The sequence below is a fragment of the Malus domestica genome, chromosome 06 (assembly GCF_042453785.1).
Source record: "Malus domestica chromosome 06, GDT2T_hap1".
Classification (NCBI taxonomy): Eukaryota; Viridiplantae; Streptophyta; class Magnoliopsida; order Rosales; family Rosaceae; genus Malus; species Malus domestica.
The window spans coordinates 980,378-995,932 of NC_091666.1; the positions used below are offsets into that span (position 1 = coordinate 980,378).

A 15,555-nucleotide genomic window follows, 5' to 3' on the forward strand; every position below is an offset into this window, starting at 1 on the left:
CTAAAGAATACCTCCCAAATTAATCTGCACTTAATAGACACAACTACAGGCTTGTATGCATTAAGTTCATTGACAATGCACGACAACCTCAACTCTTAATTTGATTAGGACTCAACTTTCTTTCGAACTACATCTCATCCAGTTAACCGAACTTACTTGAAAGACATTCCATTTAACAATTATAACATTTTAACAACGCGTATGTCACAAGGATACAAGTAAATCGGTTAAGCTTATATCTTCTTTACGGTGCAACCATCACCGTCATTTAGGATGGTGAGAAAAATATTATTATGATGCAGAAGTTACATCACTGGAACTGGAATAAAATAAGGAAGGAGAGTGAGTCAGAGCCGTGCGAGAGCATCTGAAGTGGGAGATGGTTAGTGCCGAGGCACGATCCCTCCTTATTTTACTCATCCCTCTAATCATTTCTGATTTCATTTGCTTGTTTCAGCCTCCATCACCATTTCAGAACCACTCCCCACTGATTCTCTCAATCTCCTTTTCAAAATTTTAGTTAAATTTAAAGGTTCCTCTTTTATTACGATTCTCCTCACAACTCAACCAATCACTTTCCAAGCTCACTCAACTGACTCAATCTCCCGTGAAGAAGTTGAGGTACACCGTAAAATTATTATTATTATTTTTTTTAATGTGAAATTTAATCGCAACACGTCTTTCAGTTGTAGCGAATTTTTAAACCTAACACATGAACATCGCAAGTCAAATAAAGTGAAGTATGTGTGACCGTTGAGCTTCACACATAAGACAATCTGCTTTGATTAAGGTTTTATTGTAGAATCAATAGGGAGCAATGACACGACTCAGCATCTCTGTCTGTACTTTGGTGAGCTATCAGCTATTGGTTGACTTTACAGCGTGAAGTACAATGTCCATGATGGGCTGCATACGTCTGTGGTGGGGACCATTAGTGCAAGTTAGAATCTTTCTCACCCAATGAGGTAGCTTGGACTGGAATTATAATATGTTCTTAATTTCCCAAGGAAAGATGGAACTTTGGAATTGTGGTGGGGAGGAGAAGGGGAGAAGGAACTCTCTGTGACTAGGAAACAACTACCTCTGCAACTCAGAGCACTTTTCTGAGGTTGTTTGTTGTATTGTAGTTGCAGATAGCTTTTTAGGGGTTTATGCAGAAACTAGTGTCTAAATAAACCAAGAAAAAATAAATAAAACCCACTTGACTTGTGGTTGGTATCTCCAAGAATCTTCACACAGTGAGTTGTTCTTATTCCTTTTTCTTTTCTGTTGCTTTTTCTGGGTCTCAGAAACTGGATTGCTTCTTGTATTGTGAAGTGAAATGCTTGAATTCTCAATTGGAATTTTGACTGTAAGTGAATGAAAGATTCTTCCTTTTTTTGTTTCTGGGTAAAACGTTTGGTACAAGATTTGACCCACCTCTTAAGAATATGTGGAAAGTGGGATTTATTTAATTTCTTCTGTTTTTGCCTATTGATTTGAACCATTGATATTGGAAGATTTGATGGTTATATGGTCATTGACTCGTATGGAATTTCTATTAGTGGAAAGGAGAATCTAATCTTGGTACAATAACTAATATATATATTTACAGTTTAATTCCTGTTGCTTTGCTTTTGTTTAGTTATTACCTTACCTTGTTAATTCTATGAGAAGAGTTGTTTGCAATTTCTTTTGTTATTTGATGTACTCGGAAGATTTTTTTTAATGATTTTGGGGAATCCAAACAGACTCGGATTTGAAGGCCGGACGCTCAAGAATTGAATTCTTGCCAAGATTAATGAGTTTTGGAACCTACAAGTTGGGGGATAATCCGGAAAGTGAGGCTTCTGCAATGGATGATGGTGTTCTGTCACCAGCTACCATGTTGGGAGCTCAACCTGATTCTGCCACGGATTTAGATTTCATGGACGAACTCTTCTTGGAGGGATGCTGGTTGGAAACCACATATGGACCTGAGTTTCCTAATCAGAGCCTTCCCAGTACCGCTGCCCCCTTGAACCCCTCCTTTTTTTGGCATACGTTGGAGACCAATGGCAATATGGCCACAAACACGTCTCACAACAGTAATCAAGAGGAGATGCAACGACCATTCCTTAAACAACTTGTAGAAGGTCCTGTGAATCATCAGTCTCCTAGAGAGGATATGATAAAAGATGCTGTGGCGTACTCTGGTCAATCAGTGGATCCTACAATTGAAGGTCGTGAATTTAGCAGAAGGTGGTGGATTGGTCCCACTGGAAATGAAGGTTTTGCATCATCTGTGACGGAGAGATTAATGAGGGCTCTCGTGAACATTGGAGAGGTCATGAGAAACAAAGATGTTCTTGTACAAGTATGGGTGCCAGTGAACAGAGGGGGTAGACGTGTTTTAACAATGAATGAACTTTTCTATCTTGATTCTAGCTGTTCCAGGCTCGCTAAATATCGAGACATCTCTGCTAATTACCAGTTTGCAACTGGGGAGGATTCAACAGAAATGGTTATGGGGTTGCCTGGCCGGGTTTTCTCAGGTAAGATTCCTGAGTGGACTCCTGATGTTCGATACTTTAGACATGATGAATATCCACGGGTTGGCCATGCTCAACAGTATAATGTAAGTGGAACTCTAGCCCTTCCCATCTTTGAACAAGGTAGTAGGACTTGCTTGGGCGTTATTGAGGTTGTTACGACCGACCAGAAGATAAAATATCAACCTGACATTGACAGCGTTTGCAAGGCACTTGAGGTCTGTGCTCTTTCCTTGTATCAAAATTTCATTCATTTGGCCTTCATCCTTTCACGTCATTGCAATAGGCACTTGGAGTTTATTAGGTTTGTTATGAAAATTGACAAATAATATTACAAGAGTTGACATCAATCAAAGTCCCATGAGTCTTAGAGATGACATCAATCAAAGTCCCATCAGTCTTAGGGGCATCCTTATGCCAAATCGAACTGTATATGTGGCATCTAACTTAACATTGTAAAGGTTCTTGCTTTATATTCTTTTGTGTTCATGATAATGAAGCAAGTTTCTCTTTTGTTAATCCTCTAACACTGTTTTCCAAACCGAGAGAATAGTTAAAGAATTAAACTTAAACTACGGGAATGAAAGCAACCCTATCTCAACAGATACTCCGTCCCACCCATGAATTGGAAACTCAACTCTGTTGTTTACCCCTATGAGCTTCTGAATCAGTGCACATAAACACCAATTTGAGGATGGAAATATGAGTAGAAACCTCTTTTTTTTCGTTCCTGTGCTTATTTTCATTCAATTTACTTAGATAAACCTTCATAGGTCCATGCTGCTAGATAAAGACTTTTGAATTTCATATCACAGGGGCATATAATTAGTTGTAAACTGTTCGCATGAATCTTGTTTTCTGATGTAGACAAGCTTTAAAATTTGCAGGCTGTTGATCTTCGAAGTTCTAGAAATTTGAGTACTCAAAATGTAAAGGTAAATGGATAATTACCCTGAAGGAAGATTGATTTATCACATATTAGTATATTCTGATTTTTGTTCTAAGGTCATTTGGTGGATTATCTTAGCAGGGGTGTGACAAGCCCTTCCACGCTGCATTACCCGAGATCCAAGAGGTCTTGAGATCTGCATGTGAGACGCACAAATTGCCCTTGGCACAAACCTGGATGTCATGCATCCAACAAGGTAAAGATGGGTGCCGACATACTGATGACAACTACGTCCACTGTGTTTCAACTGTGGAGCATGCTTGTCATGTGGCTGATCCTTGTATCCAGAGTTTTCATGAAGCGTGCTCTGAGCATCACTTGCTAAGAGGCCAAGGCATCGTTGGGAGAGCTTTTATGACCAATCAGCCATGCTTCTCAGATGACATAACTTCCTTTGTCAAGACAGAGTATCCTCTATCTCACCATGCCAGGATGTTTGATTTGCATGCAGCTGTTGCAATACGTCTGCGGAGCATTGACACTGGTTCAACTGATTTTGTCCTGGAGTTCTTCTTGCCAGTGGAGTGCAGGGATCCTGAAGAACAGGAAAAGATGCTTACATCACTGTCCTTGGTTATGCAACAGACATGCCGGAGCTTACGGGTTGTCACAGACAAGGAAGTTGAGGAGGAAACTAATTTTCATGTCAGTGAGGTGATAGCTCGGTCAGATCCCGGACCAAGTAATATTTCTTGTTTCACAGACGTCCAACAGAATGGTAAGGATGTCTCAATGTTCCCAAACCAAAAACCACGCAAGGTGCTGAGTGTGAAATTGTCGAAGTTAAGGCAGCATCAAGAAGATTCAAACCTAAAAGGTGGTGTTGAGTGTGGACAAGAGTTTTCTGCTCTAGGTGAGGGTAGCTTTTCAAGTGTTGGTGTGAGTAAGACAAGAGAGAAAAGACGTACCAAGGCAGAAAAAGATATCAACTTTGAAGTTCTTCGCAAATATTTTTCCGGTAGTCTAAAAGATGCTGCAAAGAGTATTGGAGGTAAGAATTTCTTTTGATAAACCTGCTTCCTGTTTGATGTTTTAGTTGTGAATATTTGCATGGCATTTTGGTGGCCTTCAGAGTAATGGGACTGCTGTGTATACTTGATGCAATTTATAATTGTTTTACTTGTGCAATCTGTATGGTGTACGTATGCACCTTGCAATCTTCTGAAATTAAGTTTGTTGTGCTAGGATAGCACCAAACCTTATGGAACCAACTCTTGATAACCCACAGGAAATATATCAAATGAAATGTAAGAACAAAATATTAAAAACACCAAGATTTTAACGAGGTTCCTCAACAATTAGTTTAACTGGAGTACGTCCTCGGAGCAGTAGGAGCTCACCCAATAATCCACACTATCAACCAAATGAGAGTTTACAAAGTGTTGGCAAGATCACAAGCCAAAACCCCAATACAACCAATAGCTCTCACACACCAAAGAAACAAATACAGAGAAATATAATGAATAATGTCCTCTCTATACAAAGCTCAAAGCTATTACAACAATAAAACTTTGATGGAGTGAGAACTAAACAATGAGATGGCACACTTTCTTCTTCTCTCCAAAATGGAGCTACTGAAAAAACTAATATGTGCTTTCTATTTTTTGCTACTATGTGGATGCCCTTGCTCTCTCAAAAATGGGCTACTAAAACAAATGGTGCTCTCCCTCTTGTCTCTCACATTTAGATGCTAAGCTTCATCCTTTTGAAAGCACCCAAAAACAAAACCAATAATAAAGCTACTTACTAACCTTTACCTATTTTTTCTACAAACATCATCATGACCTTTTTTATCTTTTCAACAAACATAATGATGTTGTCTACCTCCTTTTATTTATTTTATTTAGCCAAAAGTTGTTTTGTCATTTGGCTATAATTCAACAATCTCCACCTTGGCCAAATCCCGAAAATGCCATGACGAGCCAACCAACACAATCAACACAAAGATTACTCCCAAACACTAGCAAGAGAACAACTCATGCCCGAGCCAAATGCTCCAAAACTCCTACTGCTCAATGCCTTCTTTGTATAGGTAAAATGTGAGCCAACTTCAAGCAATGAACAAACTTGGCTACACCAACAACCTTAGTCAACATATCAGCGGGGTTGTCTTTAGTTGGAATCTTCTGGAGAATAATCTCTCCTTCACCAATGACTTCACGCACAAAGTGATAACGCACATCTATGTGCTTGGTCCTCGCATGATGAACCTGATACTTAGCCAAATAAATGGTACTCTGACTATCACAATGTACCTCCACCTGCTTCTGATCAACCCCCAAATCTCTAATCAGCCCATGTATCCAAATGGTCTCCTTTATACCTTCAACAACTGACATATATTCAGCCTCTGAAGTAGACAAGGCAACAGACGATTGCAAAATGGACCTCCAACAAACTAGCCCTTTAGCTATAGTAAACACATAGCCTGTAGTAGACTTCCTTCCATCAAGATCACCTGCATAATCTGAATCAACATAACCAACTGTAAAATGACCAATATTAGAGTCATCTATCTCAAAGCATAAACCAATATCTCGAGTACCATGCAGATACCTCAATATCCACTTAGCTGCTTGTCAATGCTCTTTACCTGGATTATGCATATATCGACTCACCATGCCAACTGCATGAGCAATATTTGGTCTAGAGCATACCATTGCATACATCAAACTACTATCCAAATTTGCATATAGTATATTTTTATTTGCAGCTTCTCTTTATCAGTTTCAGGACTATGTAGAGAACTCAATTTAAAATGAGGAGCCAAAGGGGTACTAACCGGTTTGGTTAAATCATGAACTCCAAAATTCCGAATCAACTTCTCAAGGTATTGTCTTTGATTCAAACTGACCAAAACCCTTCTTTCTATCTCTAGTGATCTCCATGCCAAGGATCTTCTTCGCTTCACCAAGATCCTTCATCTCAAACTCGTTCTTCATTTGCTTCTTCAATTTCTTAATCTCTTCGACATTTTTTGAGGCAATTAACATATCATCAACATATATCAACAAATAAATGAAAGACCCATCTTGCAACTTCGTGAAGTACACACAATGATCATATTGACTTCTAGAATAATTTTGGCCTCTCATAAATTTATCAAACCTCAAATACCATTGCCTTGGAAATTGCTTCAAGCCATAAAGTGATTTCTTCAATTTGCAAAACAAATTCTCCTTCCCTTTCACTGTGTACCCATCTGGTTGACACATATAGATCTCTTCATTCAAATCACCATGTAGGAAAGACGTCTTCACATCAAGTTGCACAAGCTCAAGATATACTGTGCAACAAGAGCTAACATAATGCGAATTGAGGAGTGCTTCACAACCGGAGAAAAGATTTCGTTGTAGTCAATGCCCTCCTTTTGTGCATACCCTTTAGCAACTAATCTTGCTTTGAATCTCACATTGCTTTTCTCATCAGCACCTTCCTTCTTGGCATACACCCATTTGCAACCGATAGCTTTCTTACCCTTAGGCAATTTAGCAAACTCCAAAGTCTTGTTCTTCAAGAGAGAATTCATCTCATCACCCATGGTATTGCACCATTTCTCCTTTTCTTCACTCTCAATGGCTTCCTCAAAATTGGATGGAATCTCATCAATGATAATAGGAAGAGTAAAAGCAACATAGTCACTATACCGAGTTGGCTTGGTAATTTGTCTCTTTCCTCTTTTCTTGGCAATATACTCTTCAGGTGAAACTTGCTCTTTAACTTGAATAGAATCTGTTGATGCACAAAATCGGAAGGTCTTGGAACAATGTAAATCCGACCGTGAATCATGCAAACGCCCAAGAACATAAAGATGTATCGTGGTTCACCGCAATGTTTGAGCTACGTCCACACTGATGTTGATTGTATTTCTCTGTAACTATATGTATGGATTACAAGCTCAAGGGGAGTCCCCCTGAGGAAGAGAGTGTTTGAAAGAGTTTCTATGTGAGCTTTGTGGCTTGTATGTTTTGGGGGTATCCCCGAGTCTCCTTTGTGAGGGGGGAAGAGTCCACTTTTATAGAATAAGGGCTCCTCCTTTTACATAATTATAGGCTGGGTAATGAGGCCCAAATGTTGAGGCCCAATGTGTCAAAGTCTGAGGCCCAATATGTGTGGTACCAACAGTAGTCCCCCAAGTCTTCAGTCAAAAAAGTCTTTTGGCTGGAGACTTCAAATCCAATCCATGTACGGGCCGAAGTGGCTAGATGTCTTGAACCAGTACTCAACCCAAGGCAATGCTCAACATAAAGCAATACTCAACTAAAGGTGTCACACGTTACAAGACTGCTCGGCTGGAGGCGATACTCGTTGCGAAGCTGCTCGGCTAGAAGCTATGCTCGCGACGAGGCGTTTGCTCGGCTGGAGGTGAAGCTCGTTGCGAGGCAGCTCGGCTAGAGGCTATACTCGCTGTGAGGCAGCTCGGCTCGTAGTATTCCTCATTGCAAGTATCTACTTTATGTCGACATGCACTCAGTATGAGTTGATTCTCGACATGACTCGGGTCCGCTTGCAGGGTTGGCATATTAGGTCTATGTGTCGGATCCGCGGATCGGGTCCGCAAGTCGGGTCTTTGAGTCGGGGCCATACGTAGGGTCATCGAGTTGGGGCTATCTGTAGGGTCATCGAGTTGGGCTATCTGTAGGGTCATCGAGTTGGGTCCAGGCACATAGATGTCCCAATAAGCGAATGTCCGAGCAAGTGGGTGTCTAGTCAGACAAGAGATCACCGTTCGGACTAAATATTTGTCACCATAAGCAGGTGGCCCATCAGTCTACAAGTTGTTAGACTTCTTTAATCAGCGACAATGTCAATCAGTAGAGCTGGTTGCTTGATAATTCCTGACAATAAGTGGCATCATAAGTATGACTGTATAATGAATAAATCAAATTGACAAAGTTTGTCAGGGCAAAATATTATAATGTGTGCTTTCTATGAATAAATGATTTATTCAGTTGTGTGGTAAATCACATGTTGTATAAATCAATAACGTGGTAATAATCATGTGATATCAGAAATAATAATTATATTATTTAATCATAAGTCATCATGACATAAAAATAATAAAATTATTATTTTATAATTAGTCATCATGACACAAATAAAATAATAAGATATTAAATAAACAATGATATTGAGAAAACATAATGATGTTTGCTGAAAATGAAAAGTAAAGCTTTCTTTATTTTTTTCCATTTGTCAGATGGCAGACGGAAAAATGATAGAATTAATAATAGAGTGATGGCAGATGGCAAACGGAATAAAAACTTATCTTTCTTTTGAATTTGGTGGTCTGTAGCTTTTGATAAAGTTTCATGCACGTTCTAGCCTTGACTGTTCAACCAAAAGCAAAAGCAAATGCATCTTTATCTTTCTTTTGAATTTGGTGGTTTGTAGCTTTTGATAAAACTTCCTGCATGTTTTAGTCTTGAATTTGGTGGTCTCTCTCTCTCCCTCCCTCATCTCTTTCTCTTTCTAAGCTTAAAAAACCTTCATTTCCCGGATTCCAAACTCTAAAATCTCAGTATTCTTTCACTTTCTCGGCAACCAAACAAACAAAACCAAATTCAAGTTTCATTTTCTTCTGATGGGGATTGCAAGAAACGAAATCCTTCCCAGTAGACTGTCCGTAACCCGAATAATCATACCTTAATAAGTTGACTTGGAGGTGGAGACTCAGCTCACTAAACAACTCGTACATCTGACCCAGATCAGCTGTGTTCCCATGCGAGTGCAGAACAATGAGCTTCACCGATGGATTTTTTATGTACACCGCCACAATGTTGTTCCCTCTCTTGGTCCGCAACTTCAAGACGTCGACATTTTCCTTCGTCCCCACCCCGGTCATATTCACGGTCGGTACTCGAATGTCTTCCGAAAGAGTTTCTCCATCTCCTTCTCAGCCTTCGACGGTCGGAAAACCCGTTAGGGAACCCCATCCGGCGATGGTTTGAAGATCTTACGGCGGTTCTCGATAAAGAGTCGAGGGCTTCTTTGGCGGTGAACATGGGTCGGGTCGACCTTTCCTTTAAACCTTGAGTGAAGAGGAAGGTGACGAGAATGCCGCCGGCACTTAACTCGGAAACGACGTTGAATAAGTCGAAGATGGCGGTGTTGGGGTCACCAGATTTTCGACGGAGAGAGGACTCGAGGAGAGAGAGAGCATTAGCGGCAAGGATGCCATCGGTGGCTCCGGTGGCGTCGATGGTGAGAATTCTGACCTTTCTGATATACTGTTTGCTAGAACACACGTGGTGAAGAATGCCTGGGTGAGGTCAAGGTTACCAGCTCGCGAGGAGAGATATTTTCTCTGCCCACCTACTTCTTTCCTACCACCACCCTCGATCTCTAACTCGACAAAGTCCCCCTGACTCGATCGTTGACTCGCCCGATAAGGGTTTTGATTTTATGTTTCCAAGAAGAGAAAAATAAAGAAAATTTCACATAATGGATGAGAAAACACAGATAAAACTTTTGGATTTTACAAAGCAAACATTGTTGGAGAAGAATATGAAGATCTCATTGAAAAAAAAAGAAAAAAAAAGGCATTTATCTGAGTCTCTCTCTCTCTGTAGAATGAATGGGTGTGTCTCTGAGTGTAGGTGTTGGGTTGTTTGGTTCTTAGGTTTCTACAGATTCACGGTAGAGGTTGTGGTGAGGTTTCACGGTGGTGAGATGAAAAAAATGAAAGAGAACCGACATAGCTTTTCGTGTCGATTCCCACAGACGGCGCCAAATGTTAATGCATAAAACCGGAAGGTCTTGAAACAACGTAAATCCGACCGTGAATCATGCAAACGTCCAAGAACACAAAGATGTATCGTGGTTCACCCTAATGCTTGGGCTACGTCCACACTAATGTTGATTGTATTTCTCTATAACTGTATGTATGGATTACAAGCTCAAAGGGAGTCCCTCTAAGGAAGAGAGTGTTTGAGAGAGTTTCTCTGTGAGCTTTGTGGCTTGTATGTTTTGGTGGTATCCCCGAGTCTCCTTTGTGAAGGGGGAAGAGTCCCTTTTATAGAATAAGGGGCTCATCCTTTTACATAATTATGGGCTAGGTAATAAGGCCCAAATGTTGAGGCCCAATATGTCAAAGTCTGATGCTCAATATGTGTGGTACCAACAGAATCTTCAAGTTCAACTTCTTCAACATCCTCATGGTCTCCAACTTCTTCACTTGTAATGGCTTCGACATTAGCGAAAATAGGATTTGAAGTACCAGAGGCAACTTTCTCAAGCTCCACCTGTTGGACATCTTTCACATTCTTCTCAGAGTCTTTGTACATACTTTATTCATCAAATGTCACATCTTTACTGATTAAAAGTTTCTTCATCTCTGGGAACCACAACTTGTAACCTTTGAGACCACTGCTAAAACCAAGAAAGATAGCCTTTTTGGCTCTAGGATCAAGTTTATTTTCAATTACATGAAAATAAGCAGGCGAACCAAAAATATGAATATAATCATAATCAGTAGAAGGTTTCCCAGTCCATACCTCCATTAGTGTCTTACCCTGAATAGCAGCTGAAGGTAACCGGTTGATGATGTGACATGCATAAGTAATTGCCTCTGCTCATAATGACTTGCTCAAACCCGATTGAGACAACATACACCTAACCTTCTCAAGCAAGGTTCGATTCAATTTTTCTGCAACTCCATTTTGTTGTGGAGTTCCGTGAACACTGAAATGTCTCATAATTCCTTCCTCTTTGCAAACTTTAAAGAAAAGGTCAGATGTTCTCAAGCAAGGTTCGATTCAATTTTTCTGCAACTCCATTTTGTTGTGGAGTTCCGTGAACACTGAAATGTCTCATAATTCCTTCCTCTTTGCAAACTTTAAAGAAAAGGTCGGATGTGTATTCACCACCATTATCCGATCTTAAAATCTTAATCTTTCTCCCAGTCTGGTTCTCAACCATTTTCTTCCAACTCAAGAAAATGCTCAACACCTCAATTTTGTGCTTCGTAGTGTAGACCCAAGACCTTATAGAATAATCATCAACAAAGGTCACAAACCAATGTCTACCACTCAAAGAGGGAGTCTTTGTAGGACCCCAAACATCCGAATGCACATAATCAAGAATGCCCTTCGTCTGATGTACTGCAGTACCAAACTTCACTCTAATTTGCTTTCCCAAGACACAATGCTCGCAGAAATCAAGCTTACAGGTCGTGGCACCTTTAAGAAGACATTTTTTCACAAGCCCTTGTAGAGTTTTCTCACCGACATGGCCTAATCTCATATGCCACAGTCTAGTAGTATCTGAATCAGATGTGCCCATATTTTCTGAGACTACAGACGCTTCACCTGTCACGGTGCTTCCTTACAATAGATACAAATGACCACATTGAGGTGCTTTCATCACAACAAGTGCACCATAAGTAACTTTCAATGTCTGCCCATCTGAATGAAACCTGAAGCCCTTGGATTCTAAAGTGCCCAAAGAAATAAGATTTTTCTTCAAATTCGGTACATATCGAACACCTGTCAACTCTTTAACCATGCCATCATGCAACTTCAAACGAACTGTACCAATCCCTTTTGTTGTACAAGGATTGTCATCTCCCATGAACACAACACCACCATCAAACTCTTTCAAGCTTGAAAACCAATCCTTGTGAGGAGTTATATGATGAGTACAACCCGTATCCAACACCCACTTAGTAGCACAATCAAATGACGAGGAAGTGGTTAAAGTAAGATCAGAAAAATCTGTTTCAACCTCAGCAACATTAGCTTCAGAACTTTCTTTGCCTTTGGTCTTCAACCTAGGACAATCTTTCTTCCAATGGCCCTTATTACGACAAAAAGCACATTCATCCCTTTCCAAGGTTTTTCTACCTTTAGAGTTTCCCCTAGGTCGATAATGTGATTTTTTTTCTACTAGAAGAGGATCTCATCTCCGATGATCTATCTCTAACAAATAAAGCTTCAGAGGTACTATCATGATTTTTATCTCTATGCCTCATTTCATAATTCATCAAGGCATTTGACACATCTTTAAATTTCACAGTTTCTTTACCATGCATAATAGTGGTAACAAAATGCTCATAAGAGCCCGGCAAGAAATTTAACAATATTAAGGTCTTATCTTCATCCTTAATATCCTCATCTAAATTTAACAAGTCGGCAATCAACTTATTAAAAACATCAAGGTGTCTAATCATTTTTGTACCTTCTTTATATTGGAAGCGGTAGAGCTTTTTCTTCAAGTGTAGCCGGTTCTCTGCACTCTTCGCCATATACTTGTCTTCCAATTTTTTCCACAACACACTTGCTACTGTCTCCCGCATCACAAAGTACTTCTGAGTTTTTGTAAGGCACAACCGAATTAAAGAGCAAGCCCACAAATTTAATTTCTCCCATTACGGCTTCGACATAGCTTCCGGTTTCTCTCCCAAATCGGCAAGTAGATCTTGTTAAGCCAACACATCTTTAACCTCACATTGCCACATCCCGAAGTTGTTTGTGCCATCAAACTTTTCCATTTCGAACTTTACATTTTGCACCGTAGTTCTTGCAAACTTGGAGCTGCTTCCAAAAGGATTCTCATTTTGCCCATCTGACATCTTTGGCAACTAGACAGTACCCAAGAGCAACCAATGCTCTAATACCAATTGTTGTGCTAGGATATCACCAAACCTTATAGAACCAACTCTTGATAACCCACAGGAAATTTATCAAATGAAATGCAAGAACAAAATATTAAAAACACCAAGATTTTAACGAGGTTCCTCAACAGTCAGTTTAACTGGAGTACGTCCTAGGAGTAGTAGGAGCTCACCCAATAATTCACAATCAACCAAATGAGAGTTTACAAAGTGTTGGCAAGTCCACAATCAACCAATAGCTCTCACACACCAAAGAAATAAATAAAGAGAAATATAATGAATAATTTTCTCTCTATACAAAGCTCAAAGCTATTACAACAATAAAACTTTGATGGAGTGAGAACTAAACAATGAGATAGCACACTTTCTTCTTCTCTCCAAAATGGAGCTATTGAAAAAACCAATATGTGCTCTCTATTTTCTGCTACTATGTGGCTGCCCTTGCTCTCTCAAAAATGGGCTACTAAAACAAATAGTGCTCTCCCTCTTCTCTCTCACATTCGGATGCTAAGCTTCGTCCTTTTGAAAGCACCCAAAAACAAAACCAATAATAAGGCTACTTGCTAGACTTTACCTTTTTTTTCTACAAACATCATCATGACCCTTTCTATCTTTTCAACAAACATAATGATGTTGTCTACCTCCTTTTGTTTATTTTATTTAGCCGAAAATTGTTGTTTTGTCATTTGGCCATAATTCAACAAGTTTCTCATGTTAGTATTTTCTGTTTCTTCAGCTAATACCTATTGGACTTCAAAAATATCTGCTAGCATCCTAATGCCTTGCAGCATTCTATGTTTATGTGGCTTATGTTGAACTTTCTACTATGAAGGTTTCGTGTTTCAAAATTTTAATGAATTTCTTTTCGAATTGATCATGTTTAGTCTGCTCCACAACCTTGAAAAGGATATGCAGACAACATGGGATTAAGCGTTGGCCATCTCGAACAATCAAGAAGGTTGGTCACTCTTTACAGAAACTCCAAGTTGTAATCGACTCAGTTGAAGGCGCATCAGGTGCTTTCCAGATCAACTCTTTCTATACGAACTTCCCAGAGCTAACATCTCCAAATTTATCGGGGACCAGCCCATTTTCAAGTTCAAAGCTGAGTGATCAACCAAATCAGACAAACTTGTCACCCAAAGGCGGTGTTTTGAGCCCCCAAGCTACCGCATCAAAATCTCCCCCATCTTCATGCTGTCAAAATTCCAGTTCAAGCCAAAGCTGTTCCAGCAGGACACAGCAACTTCCCTTCTCATGTAACATTGCTGGTAACGATGATCCAGTTGTTGGAGATAACTCAAGAGATGATGTGCTAAAGAGGGTCAGAAGTGAGGCAGGATTGCATGCTTTTGGCCAAGATCGAGCGGAGCTACTGCCAAGATCCCAAAGCCAGAAACTTCTCTGCGAGCAACAAAATCTGCAGTCTATTCCGCAGTCACTGAAAAATAATGGCCGGGTAGCTCAAGAAGGCAAGGTTCAAAGAGTAAAAGTTGCATATGGGGATGAGAAAACCCGCTTCCGCATGCAGAGTAATTGGAGACATGAAGATTTGGTGCAAGAAATCGCAAAGCGATTTAGCATACAAGACATGAGTACATATGATATAAAATACTTGGATGATGACTCGGAGTGGGTCTTGTTAACATGTGATGATGATTTAGAGGAGTGTGTTGATGTGTGCCGATCTTCAGAGAGCCGCACAATTAAGCTCTCTCTCCAGATATCTCGTCATCACTTGAAAGGTTTCATAGGTAGACCGTCATGATAGTAAGATGCTTGTCTGAGTTTGCAAACACTAAAGTAGCAGAAGTCTGCAGTCAATAAAGTGGGGATGCATCCGTTAGTTTTAGTAGGTATGTTGAAACCTTGCTTCATGGATCGCTGCTCCAAGCATATGAAATCTTCGCAATGTAAAGATGGAAGCTTTGCGTCGTGCAGAATTAAACGAAAGGATGGTGGGAAAGGAACATCTGGGATCTCCATCTGAAATTGCAGCAGCTTGAATGTATTTTGTTAGTCTAGTAGCTAGCAGTTAGTGACTTAGTGTATTCCTATTTTTTTTCTTTTCCTTTTGTTAATTACTAGTGGATGGTTGTCTGTGTATTTACATAATTTTTTGCCAATAAAAATAGTCCTGTTTATATATATTTATTTTTAAGGAAAACTAATGAAAAATGCTTGAAAACTTTGAGTTTTAATGATAAGGGCAAAATAAATGATAAAGTGAATAATATCATGATTGACTTTTTAGTGTAAAAATATGATTTTTCGTTAAAGTAAATAGTACTGAAAGCTTTTCGTTAAAGTTCCCTTTTTAATATGTGAATTGGGAATGCTTGTGCCAGATTTCTAAGCATTGAGTCAATTTCCAGAGGAAGAATTTGCTTTCAGATGAAGCTTTAATAACACAATTAAATGGGTTTGTTTCCTATCAGATCAGATGTTGGTAAATCTTTTCAGGGTGTTGGGAGACTTTAGAT

At 39.6% G+C, this 15,555-nt stretch overlaps 1 protein-coding gene across 2 annotated transcripts; it reads left to right on the forward strand.

The window, feature by feature from the left end:
• Nucleotides 1-1,103: 1,103 nt before the first annotated feature.
• LOC114825587 (protein NLP5-like) lies at nt 1,104-15,220 on the forward strand. Of its 2 annotated transcripts, none has more exons than XM_070823911.1 (5): nt 1,104-1,238; nt 1,731-2,728; nt 3,398-3,445; nt 3,538-4,450; nt 13,957-15,220. In XM_070823911.1, exons 2-5 carry the CDS (start codon nt 1,781-1,783, stop codon nt 14,838-14,840), a joined length of 2,793 nt encoding a protein of 930 aa, XP_070680012.1. In that variant the 5' UTR covers nt 1,104-1,238; nt 1,731-1,780; the 3' UTR covers nt 14,841-15,220. The 2 variants fall into 2 exon arrangements, with proteins under 2 accessions (XP_070680012.1, XP_070680013.1); XM_070823912.1 differs by having other exon boundaries at nt 3,541-4,450.
• The last annotated feature ends 335 nt before the right edge of the window (nt 15,221-15,555 follow it).